The 19,791-nt window shown below is 39.9% G+C and overlaps 1 protein-coding gene across 1 annotated transcript; it reads right to left on the reverse strand.

Moving 5' to 3' along the window:
* Positions 1 to 1,544: 1,544 nt before the first annotated feature.
* On the reverse strand, positions 1,545 to 19,059 carry ctsl.1 (cathepsin L.1). The gene is made up of 14 exons (XM_033987771.2): positions 18,930 to 19,059; positions 17,961 to 18,103; positions 17,242 to 17,439; positions 16,501 to 16,692; positions 14,100 to 14,265; positions 13,923 to 14,028; positions 11,863 to 11,959; positions 8,175 to 8,232; positions 3,589 to 3,731; positions 3,321 to 3,518; positions 2,913 to 3,104; positions 2,267 to 2,432; positions 2,096 to 2,201; positions 1,545 to 1,663 (listed from the first exon to the last, which is right to left on the reverse strand). The coding sequence occupies exons 1-14, from the start codon at positions 19,027 to 19,029 to the stop codon at positions 1,564 to 1,566; spliced, it is 1,965 nt and encodes a 654-aa protein (XP_033843662.1). The 5' UTR covers positions 19,030 to 19,059; the 3' UTR covers positions 1,545 to 1,563.
* Positions 19,060 to 19,791: the final 732 nt, after the last annotated feature.

Consider the following 19,791-nt stretch of genomic DNA (forward strand, 5'->3'; position numbering starts at 1 on the left):
TGAAAACAACTTTAGTCCAACTATAAGTGATGATCAGATCTATGACTCCCTGAAAGCCGCTCTTGATACTGTAGCTCCCTTAAAACAGAAGGCTGTTAGGCCCAGACCCCCGGCCCCACGGTGCAATGAAGAACTGCACTTACTCAAACGAAAAGGTCAGAAAATTAGAGAGGTCATGGCGCCACTCCCACACTGAGCAATCTTTAAAGCCGTGGAAAATCTGCCTATTGACTTATAAGAAGGCTCTGCAGAAGGCTCAAACCACATAATATTCAAATTTAATAGAAGTAAACAAAAACATCAGGTTTCTGTTCAGCACTGTAGCCGGGCCGACAAACTGCCACAGTGCAGTTGAACCCTCAATCCCTGCTGCTCTTAGACCCAAGGGAATGCAGAACCGTAAGAACAGAGCTGACCACATTGATCGATGACAGAAATGTACTGCTGAAGTTTTCAGGTCTATGCAGGGCCTTGTGCACACTCCATGTAATACTCACGACACAACAGGAAGCGTCGCCATCGTGAATAAAATGTTTCTCTGTGTCTCGGAGCTTTCTATACACACTCACAGCTTTGTAAACAGGAAGCACAGAAGGAGAGGCAGGATCACAGTCGGAGAAGCAGAGAACAAGAGTTTCTATTAGTATGACGATGGATTTTCAGAACTATTGAGTGTTGCATTTTGCACTATACAAAACATTATCATCACTGTGTTGAGGATAGATTGCCAACGCATTACCATGTTCTGATTCTTTGGTGCTGGTGATACAAAGATTACTGCATCTGCATCTGTCCTCAAGAGGTACCAGTCTGTTATCAAACTATCTAAGAGGCTTGGTGAGTTTCAACAAAGCATTCTCAGTGTCTTTAATTTGCGTTTTAACAGAAACAACAGAAGCATGTTGTGTTAAAATCTCTGGGATGGAGTCGAGTTGACCCTCCAGGTGCTCAGATCTCTTTGGATTTTTCCTCTGCTTGTTTGTTGAAATAGCATTTCTACCAAACCACTTGGTTACCTGCGGCAGTCGTATCCCCCCTGGACAAACAATTCTTTTGTTTTTGTTTTTTTGTTTTTTATTAGCCAAGACAAATACTTGGCATATACTATTTTCTCAGGTGATACACTTAAAACCTCATGAGTAACTGAAATGACAAAGACATGCAGCAGTGACTCCAGATGAAAAGAGGCTGTTGAAAGATAAACTGCACAATAAACCAAGATATGAAATAAGAATAAAATCACCATGATGTCTGAACTGTGGTATAAATAAACAATATTTCTTTTAACATTCTGATTCAAGTTGCATCAAAAAAGTACACTTGAATTGCTTTACTCTGCAAAAATAAATAAACATTTAGGTTCATTTGGTTCACACAGCAACATTTAATAAGTTTATTTTTAAAGTGATATGATCCCTCCACATCACTGGTCACAGTGTAATGTTAGTAAGTGCCTTTAGTTTTTTTAACAAAACAAGCATCACCATATATTGTTAAAGATTCACATAAAAACATTAAACCTAACAGGAGACACAATGACAGTGGCAGTTGGTCCTGGTCTGCTCAGACCAGGGGGTAACTGGCTAAACTGGCGATGCCGCACTGGTTCTGTTTGTTTCGGCTCATCTTGATGTAGCCTCCTTCTCCCCAGCCCTCTCCCCAGCTGCAAACACAACACACTGAGTGAGGCTTTTCAGTACAAAGTCAACTGCACTTGATCGAGGAAATAAATAAAAATACCAAAACACCGACATGCACACACAACGTCTGTGAGCTAAAAATACTGGAGAATGTTGCTATTTTTTGGCAATGTAAGTAGCATGCTAATAGAGATAGCAAAAGACGATGTTTAAATCTGTCAACTGGACAAATCGTTGTACGAGTGAAGACGTTTCGCTGCTCATCCAAGTCTCTTCTTCAGTTCAGAAGTAATGGAACATGTGAGAGTACCAAAGGGCCCGGTCGGCCAATCTCATTACGGATGGTAGCTTTAAAAGTGCTTAATAGTTTTGTTCATTCACACTGACACTAGTTAGATCGACCTAAAAGGGATTATTATCTGAGACACACTCTGTCTGCTGTAAGAGATCCTTACCTATTCTTGATTATCCAGTATTCCTGATTTCCAAGGCTGGCGTAGCCCACAGCCAGAACACCATGGTTCAAGTCGCTGCTACTGCATTCGGGCTCATCGTACACTCCTGTAACACAATGTCCACTTTACACTATTTCCACTTTCCCTGTCACATGATCATCCAATGTGTACCTGACTGATAGAGCATGAAGGTCTCCTGAGAAGCATCAATACCCACAGAGACCGGTCCAACGGTGGCCACAGCCTCCTGGAGTGCGTACTCATCTCCTCTGCTGATTGTCATGTAGCCTGTGCACGTGGCTCCAATGTGAGAGGGGTTATACCTGCAGTTACCATCCTGGAACACAACAGAATTTGTATCTATTGGAAATGTACTGTATATGGTTGACCCAAGAGAAATATTTCTTAGATTAGCAATGCATCTTCAAGTCCCTAGTTTTGCAACTTTACACACTGTAAGTGGAAGTTAAACACTGGGGCAACAGAGGCAGTAGCAGAGGGACACATGTGCAGCCTGGCCCTAGGCAAGGCAAGTGTATTTGTATTGGATTTAAACGTAGAGGCCTAGCTCACATCTTCACGTTCTAGGCTTTAGCTGCATAAAACGCTGATTCCTCATGTTTAGTCCTGACTCTGAGCAACAGCAGGAGGCCAGGATTAAACCGGGACTGTCAGGAGGCCAGTCCTTGAGGTCTTTATAGTGCAAGATGGTTCATATCGGAAATGTGTTCCATCCCAAACTCTACCCAGTGTTGAAAGAACATTACAGTCCATGAAATTACTTTGTTTTAGGCATGGTGGTGGTACAAGTGTTTACCTCAGCCTCATAGGGGTAGGAGTCCTCTGTGTCGATGCCTCCATTGTCCTGGATGTACTCGAAGGCCTTGTACATGAATCCTCCGTCACAGCCCGTGTTCCCATAGTCTCCAGAGCAGTCCACCAGCTGCTGCTCACTCAGAGACACCAGTTCACCCGTCTTCCTGAAGGTCTGGCCCTCCAGTGAGCCCGTCTGAATGACAAGAAAATCACTTAATTAGACATAAAGAAAACTGGAACACCGACACATTTATACTGGTGAGGTAGAGGTGACCGGACTCACATTAAGGAGAATGTTTTTCAAGGCATTTTTGAGCAATAAAAACTCCTTTAATTGCTCATTTGCTTAAGGTTTGTACTCAGTGCCTCTGTCTTGCCAATTTATCTGTTCAAAGTACTGTTTACTCACAGCACTGAAGGCCCAGCAGGAGCCACACTGCATCTGGTCCTTGACTGGGGTGACGTAGCCCTTGTCCCTCCAGTCCACAGAGGCAGGCAGGTCTGAGAGTCCAGGTGTGAGCAGGAAGGTGGAGCCGTGATGGGGCAGGGAGCTGTTGAAGGACCTCAGGCATCCCCGGGACACCAGGTTCCTGTACTCTTTGTTTTCCTACAGGATCAGGATCACATGATATAAATCCTCTACCTTAAAGACAAAAACATGAATGTCTTTTCCGTACCAGGTCAGCGAAGTAGTTCATCCCGAGGCGGTAGGACTTGATGCCCTGGTCAGCCAGCATGTTGTGAACCAGCACCAGCTCACGGTTCCGCAGCCACACATCTCTGCGATGAGCCTCCTCTGAGGGGGAGCTGTACGTCTTGTCTACATGTTGACAAGAGAAAAAAAGATCTGGTCACTCCCAATACTACAACCCCAATTCAAATGAAGTTGGACGCTGTGTAAAACTTAAAAAAAAATACAGAATACAATGATTTGCAAATCCTTTTCAACCTGTATTGAACTGAATAAACTACAAAGACATGATATTTAATGTTTTACACAGCGTCCCAAATTCATTGTTATTGGGGTTGTAATAACCTGTGCTCTAAAAAGTTTGATTTTATAAAATTGATCACATGATACAGATTTGGTAATCGCTTAGAAAAAATATATTGATAGAATATAAATCAGTATAAGAATAGTGACGATCAAACATATTTAAAATTATTTGGGTTCAATGCCCACATTGATTAATTAATTAATATGGAGCAAACAGTTAAAATGATCAACAACAGCTTTTATTTGTTGGTTTTAGTTCACCATTTGGTCTGTAACGAAGTACAATAAGAAACAATAGAGCTCGAGTACAAGACCACACTGGTGTGGCCATTTTGGCATAAAATACACAATATATGTATGTTTTTACTATACAGCTCCGTAAAACCCACTGCAGATGAAAAAAACATAAAACATAAACATAAAACATAAAGTGATTTGTCTGCACTTTTGTGTTTGTTTGTTTTGTTTTTTTGTCCTTTCACATTTGTCTGATACTTTGACCCAAATTAACAACATGAAAACCCAGTTTCAGCACATTTCTGAAATATCTTCTGATTATTGTTATTGGTGGTTGCTCCTAAAATATTGTCCACACATATAATGTCAGATAATCAAAACTGGCTGGTAAAGAGATTTCATATTTTGTTATGCCAAGACAAATTAGTCATTTAATTAGACTTTTCTATAAAAGCATAAAAAGGTTATCCATCCATCCATTTTCTTCCATTTAAGAAAAGTACTTTTACTTTTGTACACTGTTACCTTACACAATATATATATCTTTATGTTTTATTTTAGTTTTTAATATAAAGACACTAAGACCTATATATTAAACCATTGAAAAGAAATGCTGTTAAAAACATAATTTTATCTGAATAGATGTGCTGTAAATCAGCTGAGTCAATTCCTGTCATCCTTCCTTACAGTAAGCGTGACGTGCAACAGAAAGAAAACAACATACTCATATGTTTTACTGTCAATACGGTCTATTACAGAATCTACAAACACTACAAGTTTTAGAGAATGAGTCAGAAGAAGATCAGCCCTCCTCATGTAGTTACACTCCTGCCTGTTTCCTCACACAAACATTCACCTGGTAGAACAAGACCCTTTCCCCTGTGTAACCTTGTATCTGTCTTTACAAAAGGCAAAGTCCATCATTATCAAAATAAAAGAGAATTGGGGCGTTACATATGACAGATGGCCCCACCACATTTGTATCACCTGTTCCTCAAATGCAGAGGACGTCTCCTTTCAGAAATTCTCGTAACATTCAGAATGATATATAACTTCTTTTACCTGAGATAAATAAGAGTTTGGTGCTTCGATTGTTGATTCTGCAAAAATCTGATCTGTTTCTCAGTCTCAGCCTCTGGAATCGGGGAGACAGGATTTGATTTCAGGCCCACATGTTTTTGTTTAATTTTGTCAAAGGGTGTGGTTCTGGATGGCCAGGTAATAACAACACCAGGTCAAAAGAGGACGCAGAAAGGCAAAGCATATGCACCGCCTGGTCAAAGAAAAAGGTCACCACCAAAAAAAAAGTTCAGTGGCATTGTTTTGATTTCGCTTCTGCAATGTCACAGGATTTATTTCCATCGTGTTGCATTAATTTTTCACTCAGATGTTGCATTGATGATGGTCGAGTCTGACGCTGCACAAAGCTTCTCCAGCTCATCCCAAAGATTCTCAATGGGGTTAAGGTCTGGACTCTGTGGTGGACAATCCATGTGTGAAAATGACGTCTCATGCTCCTGATCCACTCTGTCACTATTTGAGCCCGATGAATCCTGGCATTGTCATCTTGGAATATGCCCGTGCCATCAGGGAAGAAAAACTCCATTGATGGTATAACCTGGTCATTCAGTATATTCAGGTGTCAGCTGACCTCATTCTTTGAGCACAGACTGTTGCTGAACCTAGACCTGAACAACTGCAGGAGGCTCGTACCTATTTGCTTAGTTAAATCCAGGTGGTGACTTTTTTTTTTTAGCAGGCAGTGTATCAAGATCCAAGAGCTGAGCAAGACCTGTGCCTTGAACTGAACATGACTGGATCATCAGAGCACACCGTAAGTTTCCTTTCTCTGAGGAACTGGATGCTATTCTCAGTCAGATTATTTCCTAATACTTCCTTGGTATTGAACAGCACACACACAGTACGCAAAGCCAGTTTAAGCCGGAGTAAGGCGAGGATGCCTGCTTTCACCCTGTACTATTTCTACTAACTGTACACTGAACAATGACCAAGACCACAGACAATTACAGAAAGGTAAAACAGTGGACCCTTACCCACAGGAACATCCTCTTTCACAGCCACCAATGCACGACCATCATCATGGTAGAAACAACTGCAGCACTAGACAGGCAATAAACAGCAACAAACCAGAGGTGATGAAGATTAGAACCAAGAGGTCACCTGACATAAAGTTCACGGGAACAACAAAACAAGTGGGTCCGTTTACCTGCCTTAGAAGGAGAGCAAAAAACACAGAAGGACAGAAGAAGACGCCCAGGCACCGATTGGGAAAGCTAGAACAGCATTTATGCCAACTACACTGTATGTCGACAATATTCTAGTCAGAATCGTTCTCTTCCAACAGAGGGCGCAATTGAGTATACTTTATAGCTAATACAGTTCTTGTTTTCCTCAGAACCGAGATATGTAACTTTTAGGGCTGCAGTTATTGGTTATTTTAGCAATCTAGTGTCTACATAAAACACTGGTAAATATGTGTGTGTGAATGTGTGTGTGAATGTGTGAGTGAATATGTGAGTGAATGTGTGTGTGAATGTGTGAGTGAATGTGTGTGTGAACGTGTGAGTGAATGTGTGAGTGAATGTGTGTGTGAATGTGTGAGTGAATGTGTGAGTGAATATGTGAGTGAATGTGTGTGTGAATGTGTGTGTGAATGTGTGTGTGAATGTGTGAGTGAATATGTGAGTGAATGTGTGTGTGAATGTGTGAGTGAATGTGTGTGTGAACGTGTGAGTGAATGTGTGAGTGAATGTGTGTGTGAATGTGTGAGTGAATGTGTGAGTGAATATGTGTGTGAATGTGTGTGTGAATGTGTGTGTGAATGTGTGAGTGAATATGTGAGTGAACGTGTGTGTGAATGTGTGAGTGAATGTGTGTGTGAATGTGTGTGTGGGTGTGTGTGTGAATGTGTGAGTGGGGGTGTGTGTGAATGTGTGTGAATGTGTGAGTGAATGTGTGAGTGAATGTGTGTGTGAATGTGTGAGTGAATGTGTGTGTGAATGTGTGAGTGAATATGTGAGTGAATGTGTGTGTGAATGTGTGAGTGAATGTGTGAGTGAACGTGTGTGTGAATGTGTGAGTGAATGTGTGAGTGAATGTGTGTGTGAATGTGTGAGTGAATGTGTGTGTGAATGTGTGAGTGAATGTGTGTGTGAATGTGTGTGTGGGTGTGTGTGTGAATGTGTGAGTGGGGGTGTGTGTGAATGTGTGTGAATGTGTGAGTGAATGTGTGTGTGAATGTGTGAGTGAATGTGTGAGTGAATGTGTGTGTGAATGTGAGTGAATGTTTGTGTGAATGTGTGTGTGAATGTGTGTGTGAATGTGTGAGTGAATGTGAGTGAATGTTTGTGTGAATGTGTGTGTGAATGTGTGTGTGAATGTGTGAGTGAATGTGTGAGTGAATGTGTGTGTGAATGTGTGTGTGGGTGTGTGTGTGTGTGAATGTGTGTGTGAATGTGTGAGTGAATGTGTGTGTGAATGTGAGTGAATGTGTGTGTGAATGTGTGTGTGAATGTGTGAGTGAATGTTTGTGTGAATGTGTGTGTGAATGTGTGTGTGAATGTGTGTGAATGTGGGAGTGAATGTGAGTGAATGTGTGTGTGAATGTGTGTGTGAATGTGTGTGTGAATGTTTGTGTGAATGTGTGTGTGAATGTGTGAGTGGTTCCTTGATATAAAGTGTTTTGAGTGCCGTGAATGTAGAAAAGTGTACACTTACCAGGGCTGTTTGGTCACTCATTTCACATTTGCTTACTTAAAGATACTTAAACCTCAACCAAAATATTTGAACACATTTCGGCCGGATTGACATTGACATAATAAGAAGAAAGGATAACAACAAACACTTCATGGACCGTCAGGTCGTGATGAAAAATAGTAAAAAATAAAAAAATAGAAGAGGTGTTTTATGGTACAGGGAATGTAAATGCACAAAAATCAAAAAAACAAGGCAGTTTCTTGTAAATTTAAAATGCCTTTATTGGTTATGACATGTCTTAATAGACCTGACCCCCAGCCCTGTTCTCATAGGTTCCCTTCCCACACTGCCTCTGTTCGGTGGAGAAGCCCTATTGGAGGAACACATGTATACTGTAGCATTCTGACATAAGGAAACACACCGAATGTCTTCTGGTTGTTTATTTTCTGAGCACTGGGGCTACTGTGGGCCGTAACTCACGCCAAAACAAGAGCAAAACAACGGCAGACTCAACGCACTAGAGCCAGTCTCCAAAACAGACCAGGAACTGACCAACAGAACCTTCACATCAGCATACCAAGTGTCACATACTTAAACAGTTACAAGAACAACAAAATGTGTCAACTCTGAACTAAACACAAAACAATCAGACCATTACATTATTATATCACATGGTGGTTTTGAATTGTGCCCCTGATGAAGGCCGGCAGGCTCAAACACGCCGGGACAAGACATGCTCTGACCAAGAAAGGCATTTTAAATTCATACACTGACACAATATTGTTTGAAATATTCTTCACAGGGATACTCCCAAATAGCTTATACTGAGATATGCATGTTTTGTCAAACTGAAAGGTGAAAGAAAATGATGACACTGATAACGAACAAACTTGTGACCATTAGACCCATCACTTCCTCGTGAAATGTCGTCTGACCAATAAAAGCAGAACAAAAAAGCATCCTAACAGCATCCACAGCGATGGGAAAACACAAGGGTCATTAGATTAGGCAGCACACAATAAGATTTGGACTTATTTTGACTTTAAGAGCTGCTTTTACAAAATATGTGAACTGGGGCAAGACACAGTTTGTTCAAATAGGTCACACAGAGAAACATCAGCTACAGGCCACTGCACTTTCCAAATCAAGAAGGCAAATGCATCTTCCAGCCTTGTCCTGTCATAATCATTGAGTGGTTTGGAGCAAATAACTTGTATTTTTAAGCACAAAAACATGAGTAAATACATCTGTTTGTGTACATTCAATGCAGCCAATGGAAAACCCAGAGGTTTTTTTGGGACATTTTGAGTGAAAGCTATGAAAATATTTAGTTTATTCATGAAACCAATAATTAAAATTGACAACAAGACCTTAAAAAAATTGAAAATACACAAAAAATGGAAGTAGAATACATTTTTGGATGCAATACACACTTAAAAAAAAAGGGAAAAATCAGGTACAGGTCACTTCACTTTCCAAATGAAAAACATTTTGGTCCCCCCTGGTTTAGCTTAGCAACGCCGTCAATCACACCTGTTGCTAACACTAGCAGGAGGGACCTTCAGGATAAAAAGCATCTTATTTGTCCGTTATTAATGCTCATATCTTCATTTATGGGCACACGCAAAAAAAAAAAACATACCAGGACCATGTAGAGTGGGTTAATACAGACATTTTAAGACCAAAGTGAGCAGCAGTTACAGAGAGCGGGGCGACAGTTTTTCAATAGAAAGTGAATTGATGTTGATGTAGCCGGAGCCATACCTGCATCCTATTTGGAACGCAGTGGCTAGCGGGTTAGCTATGTCCAATTATATAAACTGTCTATGGCTGCAACTTTGAAAGGTCAAAATGAAAATACATTTCGTTTTAGCAATGCTTTCACTTTTGGTAAATAATTTACCAAATTTACCAAAAATTCCAACTATTGTTTTGATGATTTATTCTATTCATCATTAGGAAAATATGTGTAGATGGTGCCACGTTGTTTAGATAATAAACAATAAAGCCCCATAGATCCCTGTTCCAAAACTGTATGACATTTATTGACCAACCACAGCAGACAGTCCCTCCAGAGAAAGTTTAAAGAGAAACATAAGGGAAGTTTATTTGCACAATTCATACACAAAGTAATTCAAAGTGCTTTACAGAAGAAGAAACACATTAAAAGTCACAATACAGCCAATCAAAATATAAATAATCACAAATAATCATCATAAAATTAACATTAAAAGAGAAGAGCCCAGAATAAAAACTTTCATTCGTATGCACAGCTAAACAGAACCGTTCTGGATATAAACATTGTCAAAGTAGAGGCCTGTCTCACATCTTCAGGGAGACTGTTCCAGGTTTTAGCTGCATAAAACTGAAACTCTGATTCTCCATGTTTAGTCCTGACTCTGGGCACCAGCAGGAGGCCGGTCCCTGAAGTCCTCAGAGTGTGAGATGGTTCATGTGGCTCTAACATGTGGGAGATGTTCTTTGGTGCTGGTCCATGCAGAGACTTGTTCACACAGAGCTGCTTTAAAGTCTATTCTCTGAGTCACAGGAGCCAGAGACCTGAGCCACAGGACACATGTGTGAAGTACTTCCTAGTTCTAGTCAGGACCCGAGCAGCAGTGTTCTGGAGTATAAACACTATAACTACCACTGATGTGTTCATGACCAGTAATCTCCCTTCCCAGCTGAACTATCTGTTCTCAAATGACTCCACATGACTCCACTATATCAACAGCATGAACTTCTCTTTTCGGAGCTGCCAGGTTTTACTGAGAGCATCCAGCACTTTAATATAATGCTTTTTTAATTGTTTCTTTAATGCATTCACTTATTTGCTCACTGAATATTAATAATATACTGGTGTTCTAGGATGTTGCTTACATGCCTGATGTAAATCCATATTCAGATACTGAGCCTGATCAAATAACTGTCCCTTCTACAGTCTGATCAAATCCAGAAGAGTCTGGACCTGGACAATAGAGGGTAAAAATCTCCGATCCAAACTTGAGACGGCCCAACCACAGTCACTCAAACACAGAAAACATAACATTCAGAACTAGGTAGAACTTATTTTAGCTGAGATTTTGTTGCTTCCATTGTTTCTTTCTTGTTGCTTGCAGTTTCTCAGTCCATATTTGTTTTGTTAAAGTGTGTGGTTCTGGCTGCACAGGTAATAACAACACCAACAAAACCATGGTTAGAATTAATATTTATTCCATGTCATTTCAACAAATTCATTCACAGTGTTTATATGAAAGTGCATATGAATCTAAAACACTGTGCAACAAGAACTGTGCAAAACACTAACATGTAATAGTAGAATTACTGTGGATCGTGTCCCTGTCAAAACCCCAGACCTGCAAACAAAGACAAAACTGTATGTGTGACTGAATACTGTGAATATTCATAGGTTTACCGTGTGATTTTTACACCATTTTTTTACTTGAGCAACTTTTGAATGAATAGTAATATTAATAACTTTACAACAGTACTCTCACTCAATCCACTTTTCAAATCCAATCCAATTTTTGTAGTATAAGAAAGAACGAAGAGTTTGGTTGATAACTGTGAAGTATATCTAAATAAAAGATTGTTTGCCCGTTATACCCCCACTTTTCAAAATAACAAAGCAACTCCACCAATAATTTGCACACTGGGACAGAAGATAACTTAAATGGCAAATAAATGGTCTCATTTATGTCGTGCTTTTCTACTTTTCAGCTCAGTTTATATCAAGCAACTCATTCATTAATCAGTATACAGACACACTGGGAACAAGGTGGGTTAACAAATTAGTTTTTTGGGTTTTTTTTTTTTATGTCAAGAGCCGGATTCAAACTTCCGACCTTTAGATCTGAGGACGACCACTCTACCAACTCCCACTCCGACTTATCATTTTTGTTTTAAATTAGAGTTGGCACTTAATCATACAGTTCATATCTTTAATTTACGTATACTCGACCCTCTGCGCGTCTACGAGAGGCTGGTCCTGACCTGTTCAGACCAGGGGGTAGCTGGCAGCTGTCGCGATGCCACACTGGTTGTGCTTGTTCCTGGTCATCATGATGTAGCCCTTGTTCCCCCAGCTCTCTCCCCAGCTGCAAACACAAGGACACACTCAAATCAGAAAGTTCATCAGGTATTGCAGGTTTTTATAGTGCATATGTCTCCCTTCAACTTCATAACTGATGACGTTTTAGTATTATTGTTATTCCTTTTTGCTGAGAAGTCAAATTTGTACATTTTAACCTTCAAATCTACACCTGTATCTCTAATATTAAAGAAGACGTCTAGTACTTTTGTCTGTTATATTTTGGACATTTAAAATTGATAATCCATATTGATGTAAAACGACTTAATAAAGTTACTAGTTCTGCTGCTACTCTACCCAATCCAACGTGTACCAACCGATTAAGAAAATAAAATTGGAGGATGAAGTACGGCGCAGTGAGCAGTGGTGGAAGAAGTACTCACTTTTGTTATTTAAGTTAAAGTACAGAGACTAGAGCAAACAAAACAAAAAATGGTCAAGTACATTTTTTCACGAGATACTTTGACTTAAGTAAAAGTACTTGTTGAAAAATATACTTAAAGAGTAAAACGGAAAAGCATTTTGAACAGATTTTGACGTCTTATAAAGCTTCAAACGTAGTGATTTTGATAAATATTCGTGCTGAATTTTGTTGAACAGAAACAACTGAATCAATCTTTTTTTTTCTAGCTGTTTTTATTTTTACATTTTTATTTGCTCAAACTACAAAAATAACCCCCTCAGCCTTTTCAGCAGGTCTCAAACAATAATAAACTACTTTTACTTTGTAGTGAACTAGAAAGTACTGACACCTGCTCTCAAAGTAGTGACGTAGAAGTACAGATACCTAAAACTTCTACTTAAGTACAGTGCTTTTATCTGTTGTGCTCCTTCACCGGTCGTGGGCGTGTGTGGCGGTGAAAACGTGGGTAGATCGGAGCAATGACGTCTTGAGATTAGTCAAACGCGCGTGAATTACTCTAAATACAGCTTTTGAGTGGTTATATGAGAAGGGAAAACAATTCTAAGAAGTGTAGGTACTGTATGGTCACATCAGCGGTGTTTGGCTACTACAGTGAACATAGAAAACGAGACACTCCTACTCGGCATTTAATGAGACGCAACGTTTCCATCAGTAGATCTTACTCGGGTCATGGCTTTTTTTGTGTGCCGCTTTCATATTTACCCTCTGCTCACTGATTGGTCGGCAAATCCAAGAATGAGTCACAGGAGGTGAACACGAAACACGATAGAAACTGTACATTTAATTTTGTGTTCCGATCCAAGCCACTAGGGGCCAGTATTTTTAATGAATACACTGTAAATAAAATCGTTCTCGTAACCTGCTCTGTCCCAGTACATTTGAGGGAGGAAACAAGGTGCTGCGCTTCTTTAAAATGAGCAGCTACAGGGTTTCTTACGTCTCCATTTCTAACTTTAGTCCTATTTACAGATATTCGAGTCGTTCGGTGCTGTAGATGTCGCTCATTAAACGCAGGAAGTGGAATAAATGCGCCGGAATTGTCATGTTTCTACGGGAAAACAATTAGAACGTGGTTATAAGCTCTCAAGTTTGACAATTTTGCAGAATAAGTCTCATATTCGTGTTCTTAAACTTTATTACAACTAATGACCAACCACATCAGACAGTCCCTCCAGAGCGTACTATCCAGCACCAACCAAGCTTAACCTCCTGAGACCCGAGCTTTAATCAAATAAAATAATAAAAAAATAAGTAAGTATAAAATAAAAATAAAATAAAAATACAATAAAAATAATAATAAAAACAAATAAAAATAAAATAATTAAATAAAAAATAAAATAAAAATAAACAAAAAAAAATATTCTAAACTCTTAGAAATATTCAAAATTGAACCTTCTCTTGTTGCTGTTCTTCTAAAAATTTGCACTGTGGCCTAAACAAAACACAACAAAATATGTTGTCCACAGATGAGGACAGCAGGTCTCAGGAGGTTAAAGCGAAACGCGAAACATCAACACCACTGAATCGTACAATAACCACCACCGACCTGTTCTTGACCAGCCAGAAATCCCCCTTGTCGGACGACCCATAGCCCACGGCCAGAACCCCGTGGTCCAGTTCGGAGCTGCTGCAGTGAGGCTCGTCGTACACTCCTATGACACACAACCGCATTAGCTCCACCTCAAGGTAAAAACACGACCCGAGCCGTATCTGCACGGTGTACCTGATTCGTAGAACTGGAAGGACTCGTGAGAAGCATCAATGGCCACAGAGACGGGTCCAACAGTGGCCACGGCCTCCTGCAGCGCGTCCTCGTCTCCGCTCTTTATGTCCACGTAGCCCGTGCACGTGGCGCCGATTTTGGAAGGATCGTAACGGCATTTCCCATCCTGCAATACAAAACACAACACAAAATGATGATGTTCACCATAGGATCTATACCAAAATGTCACTCCTGTATGTTCTAATAGAGGTAATGTCTTTTTTTCCTCGTAAGCAGCTATATTTGTTTTGATACGGACAGACCAAGGATGTCTCTGATTGGCGAATTCAGTCACGTCCACGTCTGAACTCTAAATGAAGCTCAACATTGGAGCCATTTTCCCCACAGATTTTTCCAAAAAATTCAGATATTAAGAGTTGAGAGATACTGTGGTTGTTTTAAGTCCAAAGGGGTAATTTAAAATGCAAGATTCTGCTAAATGTTTTAATAACTTTGTGGTTTACAACATTTCAGAAACAGATTTGAAATAAAATTATAGATCTTATGGCTTTAGTTACCACGTAGCTGGTTATCCCTGAGCAAGCTTTTCGACTTTTTTTGCTTCAGAACCCTGACGTGAGCAGTCACTTTTGCGCTTAGAATGAAGTATTACACATGTTTGGGTTTGATTCATAAAAGTCTTTTTAAGTACAACATGATAAAGTGGTGTAGGTGCTGTTTTAAAGGGTGATCTTAATGCCTCTAGAGGGGAAAATACACTTTGAGAAACTGGCTTCTGACGTTACAGTATCAGGTGTATATTCAACAATGATGTTTCCAGGTGAACACTATTTATTAAACCTGCTTCTCTGAATGGACTGTACACTTCACAGGGGTTACACATTATGGCATTAACTCGTGTATTCTGCACGGAGCTGTTTACGATACAGGGAAGGCCTTTAAATAATATAAATAGCATGTAGTTTATAGGAATGATTTTTTTTTCCATTTTCACTCAGCTCCTGAAGTAGAGCTCAAGTTTTTATGAAAATAGATACTTCCTGACATTTTTAGTTGCTCTGTTGAACATTTGTGTATGAGGTGATTTTTGAATGCAGCAATGTGGAGAAAAAATGTACATAAACTGCATTTCTTACATTGACCCCAGGCCGACAGTCGTACGTTTTTCCCCATATTTCACAACTGTCAACGCTGATCGTAATAAAGTCAAAACTGTTTCCTGAAGTATGTTAATCATAGAAGTGACTCGGGGAAAATGTTCTACTCCTCCAGTTGATCAAACTTAAAAACACTGTATTGCCTTGTCCAAACCTGCAGGTGTTTAGTGACGGTCTACATTCAGTTTGATTTGTTCCATTTTTGCAGAGAATACATATCTAATGAATTACACAGTTTGGATTAGTGGTTAGTGAGAAGACCAGGATTAAATCAGGACTTTGGCTGGTTCTTAAGCACTGGTGGTTTTCAGATGGTAGAATGTGAGATGTCATACTCCCAGATGGGGGCTAGAGCTACTTCCTATTGATTACACTGTACTTTGTCATGAAATATCCAAATATCCAAAAGGTAAATCCACAGATGTTGAACCTGACCATTTCAATAGTGCTGTGACCCTAGAACTCACTGTATTACAACAAAAATCTGCATTTAACAGTATTATTTTTATCTGTATTCACTTGTCCTATCGGATGTGATGATGTCACCGGGGACCCAGCAATAAAAAACGACTAAACCAGAACTGAGCAGACTTTATCTGTATACGAGAAATCTGTTCTGGATGTTATTTGCCGTTTATGCTCAACATTGACCTCATTTTAATATGATGGAATATGTCACTCACACTTTATCTGTGTAAGATAAAAAAGATATGAAAAGGACTCAAATTGTTCTGATAGAGACGCCCGTATGAATCCAATGACGCTCCACTGACACTTGAGCTCTATTGCCAGCCCAAGCTCACGGCAACAGTTATTAATAGGTTATAACATGGAACTATATGAAAAAAAAGGCCAGGTCTAATCATCCATGGTTTAAACTGACAGAAAAAGCACAACATATCCTGCTAGTTTTAAGTTAACTAGAGCAGATAGTCCTACTGTCAGCGAGAGCCAGGATCTTTATGTATATTTATGTTTGAAAATGCTTAGTATGTTTGAGTAGTTGGCATGATCAATTTGAGGAAATGTAAATGTTTAAAATGCTCTAAAACTCATAACCAGGTGCCTTTTATCTTTGGGCCCAGTCACAGTCCAGAGAATGTTTGCTAACATCAACTCTGGTGATTTTACGATTCACAGCACTTTCTGTAGTTGAGCTCTGTTTGCTGTGCTGTTTTTTTGGCCACCACAAGACTGTCGTTGTCGGACGTGTTGTCAATCACTGGCATATTGTGTGTGTTTACCTCGGCCTCATAGGGGTAGGAGTCCTCTGTGTCGATGCCTCCATTGGCCTGGATGTACTCGAAGGCCTGGTCCATCAGTCCTCCCATACAGCCCATGTTCCCATAGTCTCCAGAGCAGTCCACCAGCTGCTGCTCACTCAGAGACACCAGTTTACCCGTCTTCCTGAAGGTCTGGCCCTCCAGTGAGCCCGTCTGAAAATAAGAGTCACTTAGTGTTACAAATATCTTACAAATTAAGACATTTTGAAAAATATTCTGAATTACCATGTAAGTTTTTAGACATGTTGTTTGCCTGGAATCTTTCACACAATAGCCGAAATCTCCATGGAGACAAGGTGGTCTCGACAAACTTTATAAATAAATTACATGTTGTTCAGTAACTGTTGTCATTACCCCTTTCCCATAAAAAATAAATAAATAAAATATTGCACCAATTGCTTAATAATGGGTTTATAAGATTTGTGGGTCTGGAGTGAACTCTAGATTGAATGCACTTGTCCACCGTTGTGCACCGTTGGAGGCAGGAGGAGAACACTTAGCAGAGCTGTCAATCATATCTGTTTCTAACACTATCTGGAGCTACCTCAGGGAAAAAAAGGCACCTGATTGGTATTTTGTTAATGATCATATCTTAATTTAGACAAAATAGCAAAAATAAAAACCCCAGGATCATGTACAGCTGGTGTTGAAGCCTTTTTTCTGGTAAAGTCTAAATGTAGCCAAAGAGAACCGTTTACTCACAGCACTGAAGGCCCAGCAGGAGCCACACTGCTTCTGGTCCTTGACTGGGGTGACGTAGCCCTTGTCCCTCCAGTCCACAGAGGCAGGCAGGTCTGAGAGTCCAGGTGTGAGCAGGAAGGTGGAGCCGTGACGGGGCAGGGAGCTGTTGAAGGACCTCAGGCATCCCCGGGACACCAGGCTCTTGTACTCTACGTTTTCCTGAACAATCACATGACATAAACCCTCTACCTTTAAGTCTGACAGGCTAGACTACTCATTTTACTAAAACAGAATTAAGGTAATTATATTTAAGCTTTTGCTAAAAATTCCCAGTTTATAAGTTCAAAATTTTACTCCCTGATTGGAAATGATGACGTCGCACTAGAGAATTCCACAGCTGTTATGAAGCAACCACATTATACACTGTGCTAAAAGTCCTCTCATACACACAGGGATCACAAAAATAAATATATAAGAGAACACTTTTATCTTGTTGAAATAATCTTGTAAGTGTCAGAAAAAAATGTGTTTCTTGTGTGTAAATTGTCTGAAAATTTTTGATAGAATTCTCCCTAGTGTGATTCCTCAATACGTGTAGAACTCTACTCTACTTCTCGTTATTTTCAATATATTTTTCAGCTTTATATTTTCAAGAAGTATTATTCCCCCAAGTTAAGTCAAGATTTGAGGATCATAAAAACCTGTCATGCACAGGCAAAATGTGAATGTCTTTTCCGTACCAGGTCAGCGAAGTAGTTCATCCCGAGGCGGTAGGACTTGATGCCCTGGTCAGCCAGCATGTTGTGAACCAGCACCATCTTACGGTTCTGCAGCCACACATCTCTGCGATGAGCCTCCTCTGAGGGGGAGCTGTACGTCTTGTCTACGAGGGAAGAAAGTCACAAGTTCTGACAGAGAACATGTGCAGTATATATATATGTGTGTGGGGGGTTGGTGTTTTATTATGTAACAGCCATTTAACAGTTTTCCTTGGATGCTTAAAATTACTCTATATAACACATTATGTTGTATAAATAGTAAGTGTAAGAATTGAGATAAGTCATAGGACGTCTGCTCCTGTACCTGATCTCACACACTCTAACGCAGCACACCTCAGTTTATCTGCACACTCACTCTCTAATCCTCCAATACCCTGTCCATATATTTCCTTGTCTCATCTTGCTTGTGTGTCTATCTAAATGTAGGTATACTGCTGCTCGGCTACTTGGCCGGTAGCCCAGTAAATTGAAATGGTTTTCTTAATTGTAGCAGGTCCCAAGTGGGAGAACAAGAATGTGTGTGATAGTAAGACGGGGCTGGATGGTCCACCCATTTATTCACCCAGAAATCCTTTTACTCAAACATATACACCTGCAAATAATCTTGCCAGTTTAGTCTAATCAAACTGTCTGGAGGACGCCAGACACACGAACAAAAGATACACCTTATACATAACAACAGATGGTATTACGAAGGTTAGGTCAAAATGATCCATAATAATACAAATAAAGATTTATGCTAAAGAAAGCCATAACAGTGGAGAGGCGAGGCATGTAGTAAATAATTGTCACAAGGTATTTACAGATCCATAAAAGGGCAAAGGTTGCCCTTTATATATATGTATAGATAGACAGATAGAGAGAGAGAGAGAGAGAGAGAAAGGGAAAAAAACAATGTAAAATTCATAAATATATATATATATATATTACCAAACTTAAGCTTCCATGCGTGGAACTCCAGGTCTTCCAGAGAGACACTGGCACAGCTGCCCACGAGCAGACAAGCAGCAAACCCCAACAGCAGCTTCATCCTGACAGATCACAACAGGTGCACAGAAGTAGTTTCAGATCAGTCACAACACGGAGCTGCTACTTCCTGTTTCCTCTTATCTGTTCATTCCTATTCTCACTCATGGTTATCTTAAGAGTGCCCCTGCCCCACATGAGGAAGTCTATCACTGTGCACATGTGCGTTTGTGCTGGCTCTTACCTGAGTGTAGTGCAGAAATGAGAACACCTCTGGGCGTCCCTCAGGGCTCTTATATAGACCCCTCTGTGTTATTGCCTACAGTGTCTTGTGTCAGGTGATAGTCAGCCGCTTGGGGGAATAAAACAAACCAGCACATGCTCATGACTTTGCATAAATGTATCTTTATGATCACCATTTATATTATCATTTTACTGACTCATAAATGCAAATGATTTTTTAATACAATTGAAATCAGAAGTTACATACACTACATACAAATTTTAAACATCTATTTTTTTTCTCACTGTCTGACTTGAATTCAGACAAAACTTTTCCTGTTTTAGGCCAATTAGGATCACCAAAATTATTTCTATTTGCTAAATGTCTGTCCCTGTGTGTCTCTGTGTAGATTTGCAAATTTGACTCTGGCTTTTTTATGTTTTTTGGAGTAATGTCTTCTTCCTGTGGCCTTTCCCGGTGCAGTACTTGTTTCACTGTGGATAATGACACACTCTTATCAGCTTCAGCAGCATCTTCACAAGCAGCATCTTACTTTTGTTCTTGGGTTAATATGTACATCTCAGATCTCTAGGACACAGAACT

The sequence above is a fragment of the Periophthalmus magnuspinnatus genome, chromosome 22 (genome assembly GCF_009829125.3).
Source record: "Periophthalmus magnuspinnatus isolate fPerMag1 chromosome 22, fPerMag1.2.pri, whole genome shotgun sequence".
NCBI lineage: Eukaryota > Metazoa > Chordata > Actinopteri > Gobiiformes > Gobiidae > Periophthalmus > Periophthalmus magnuspinnatus.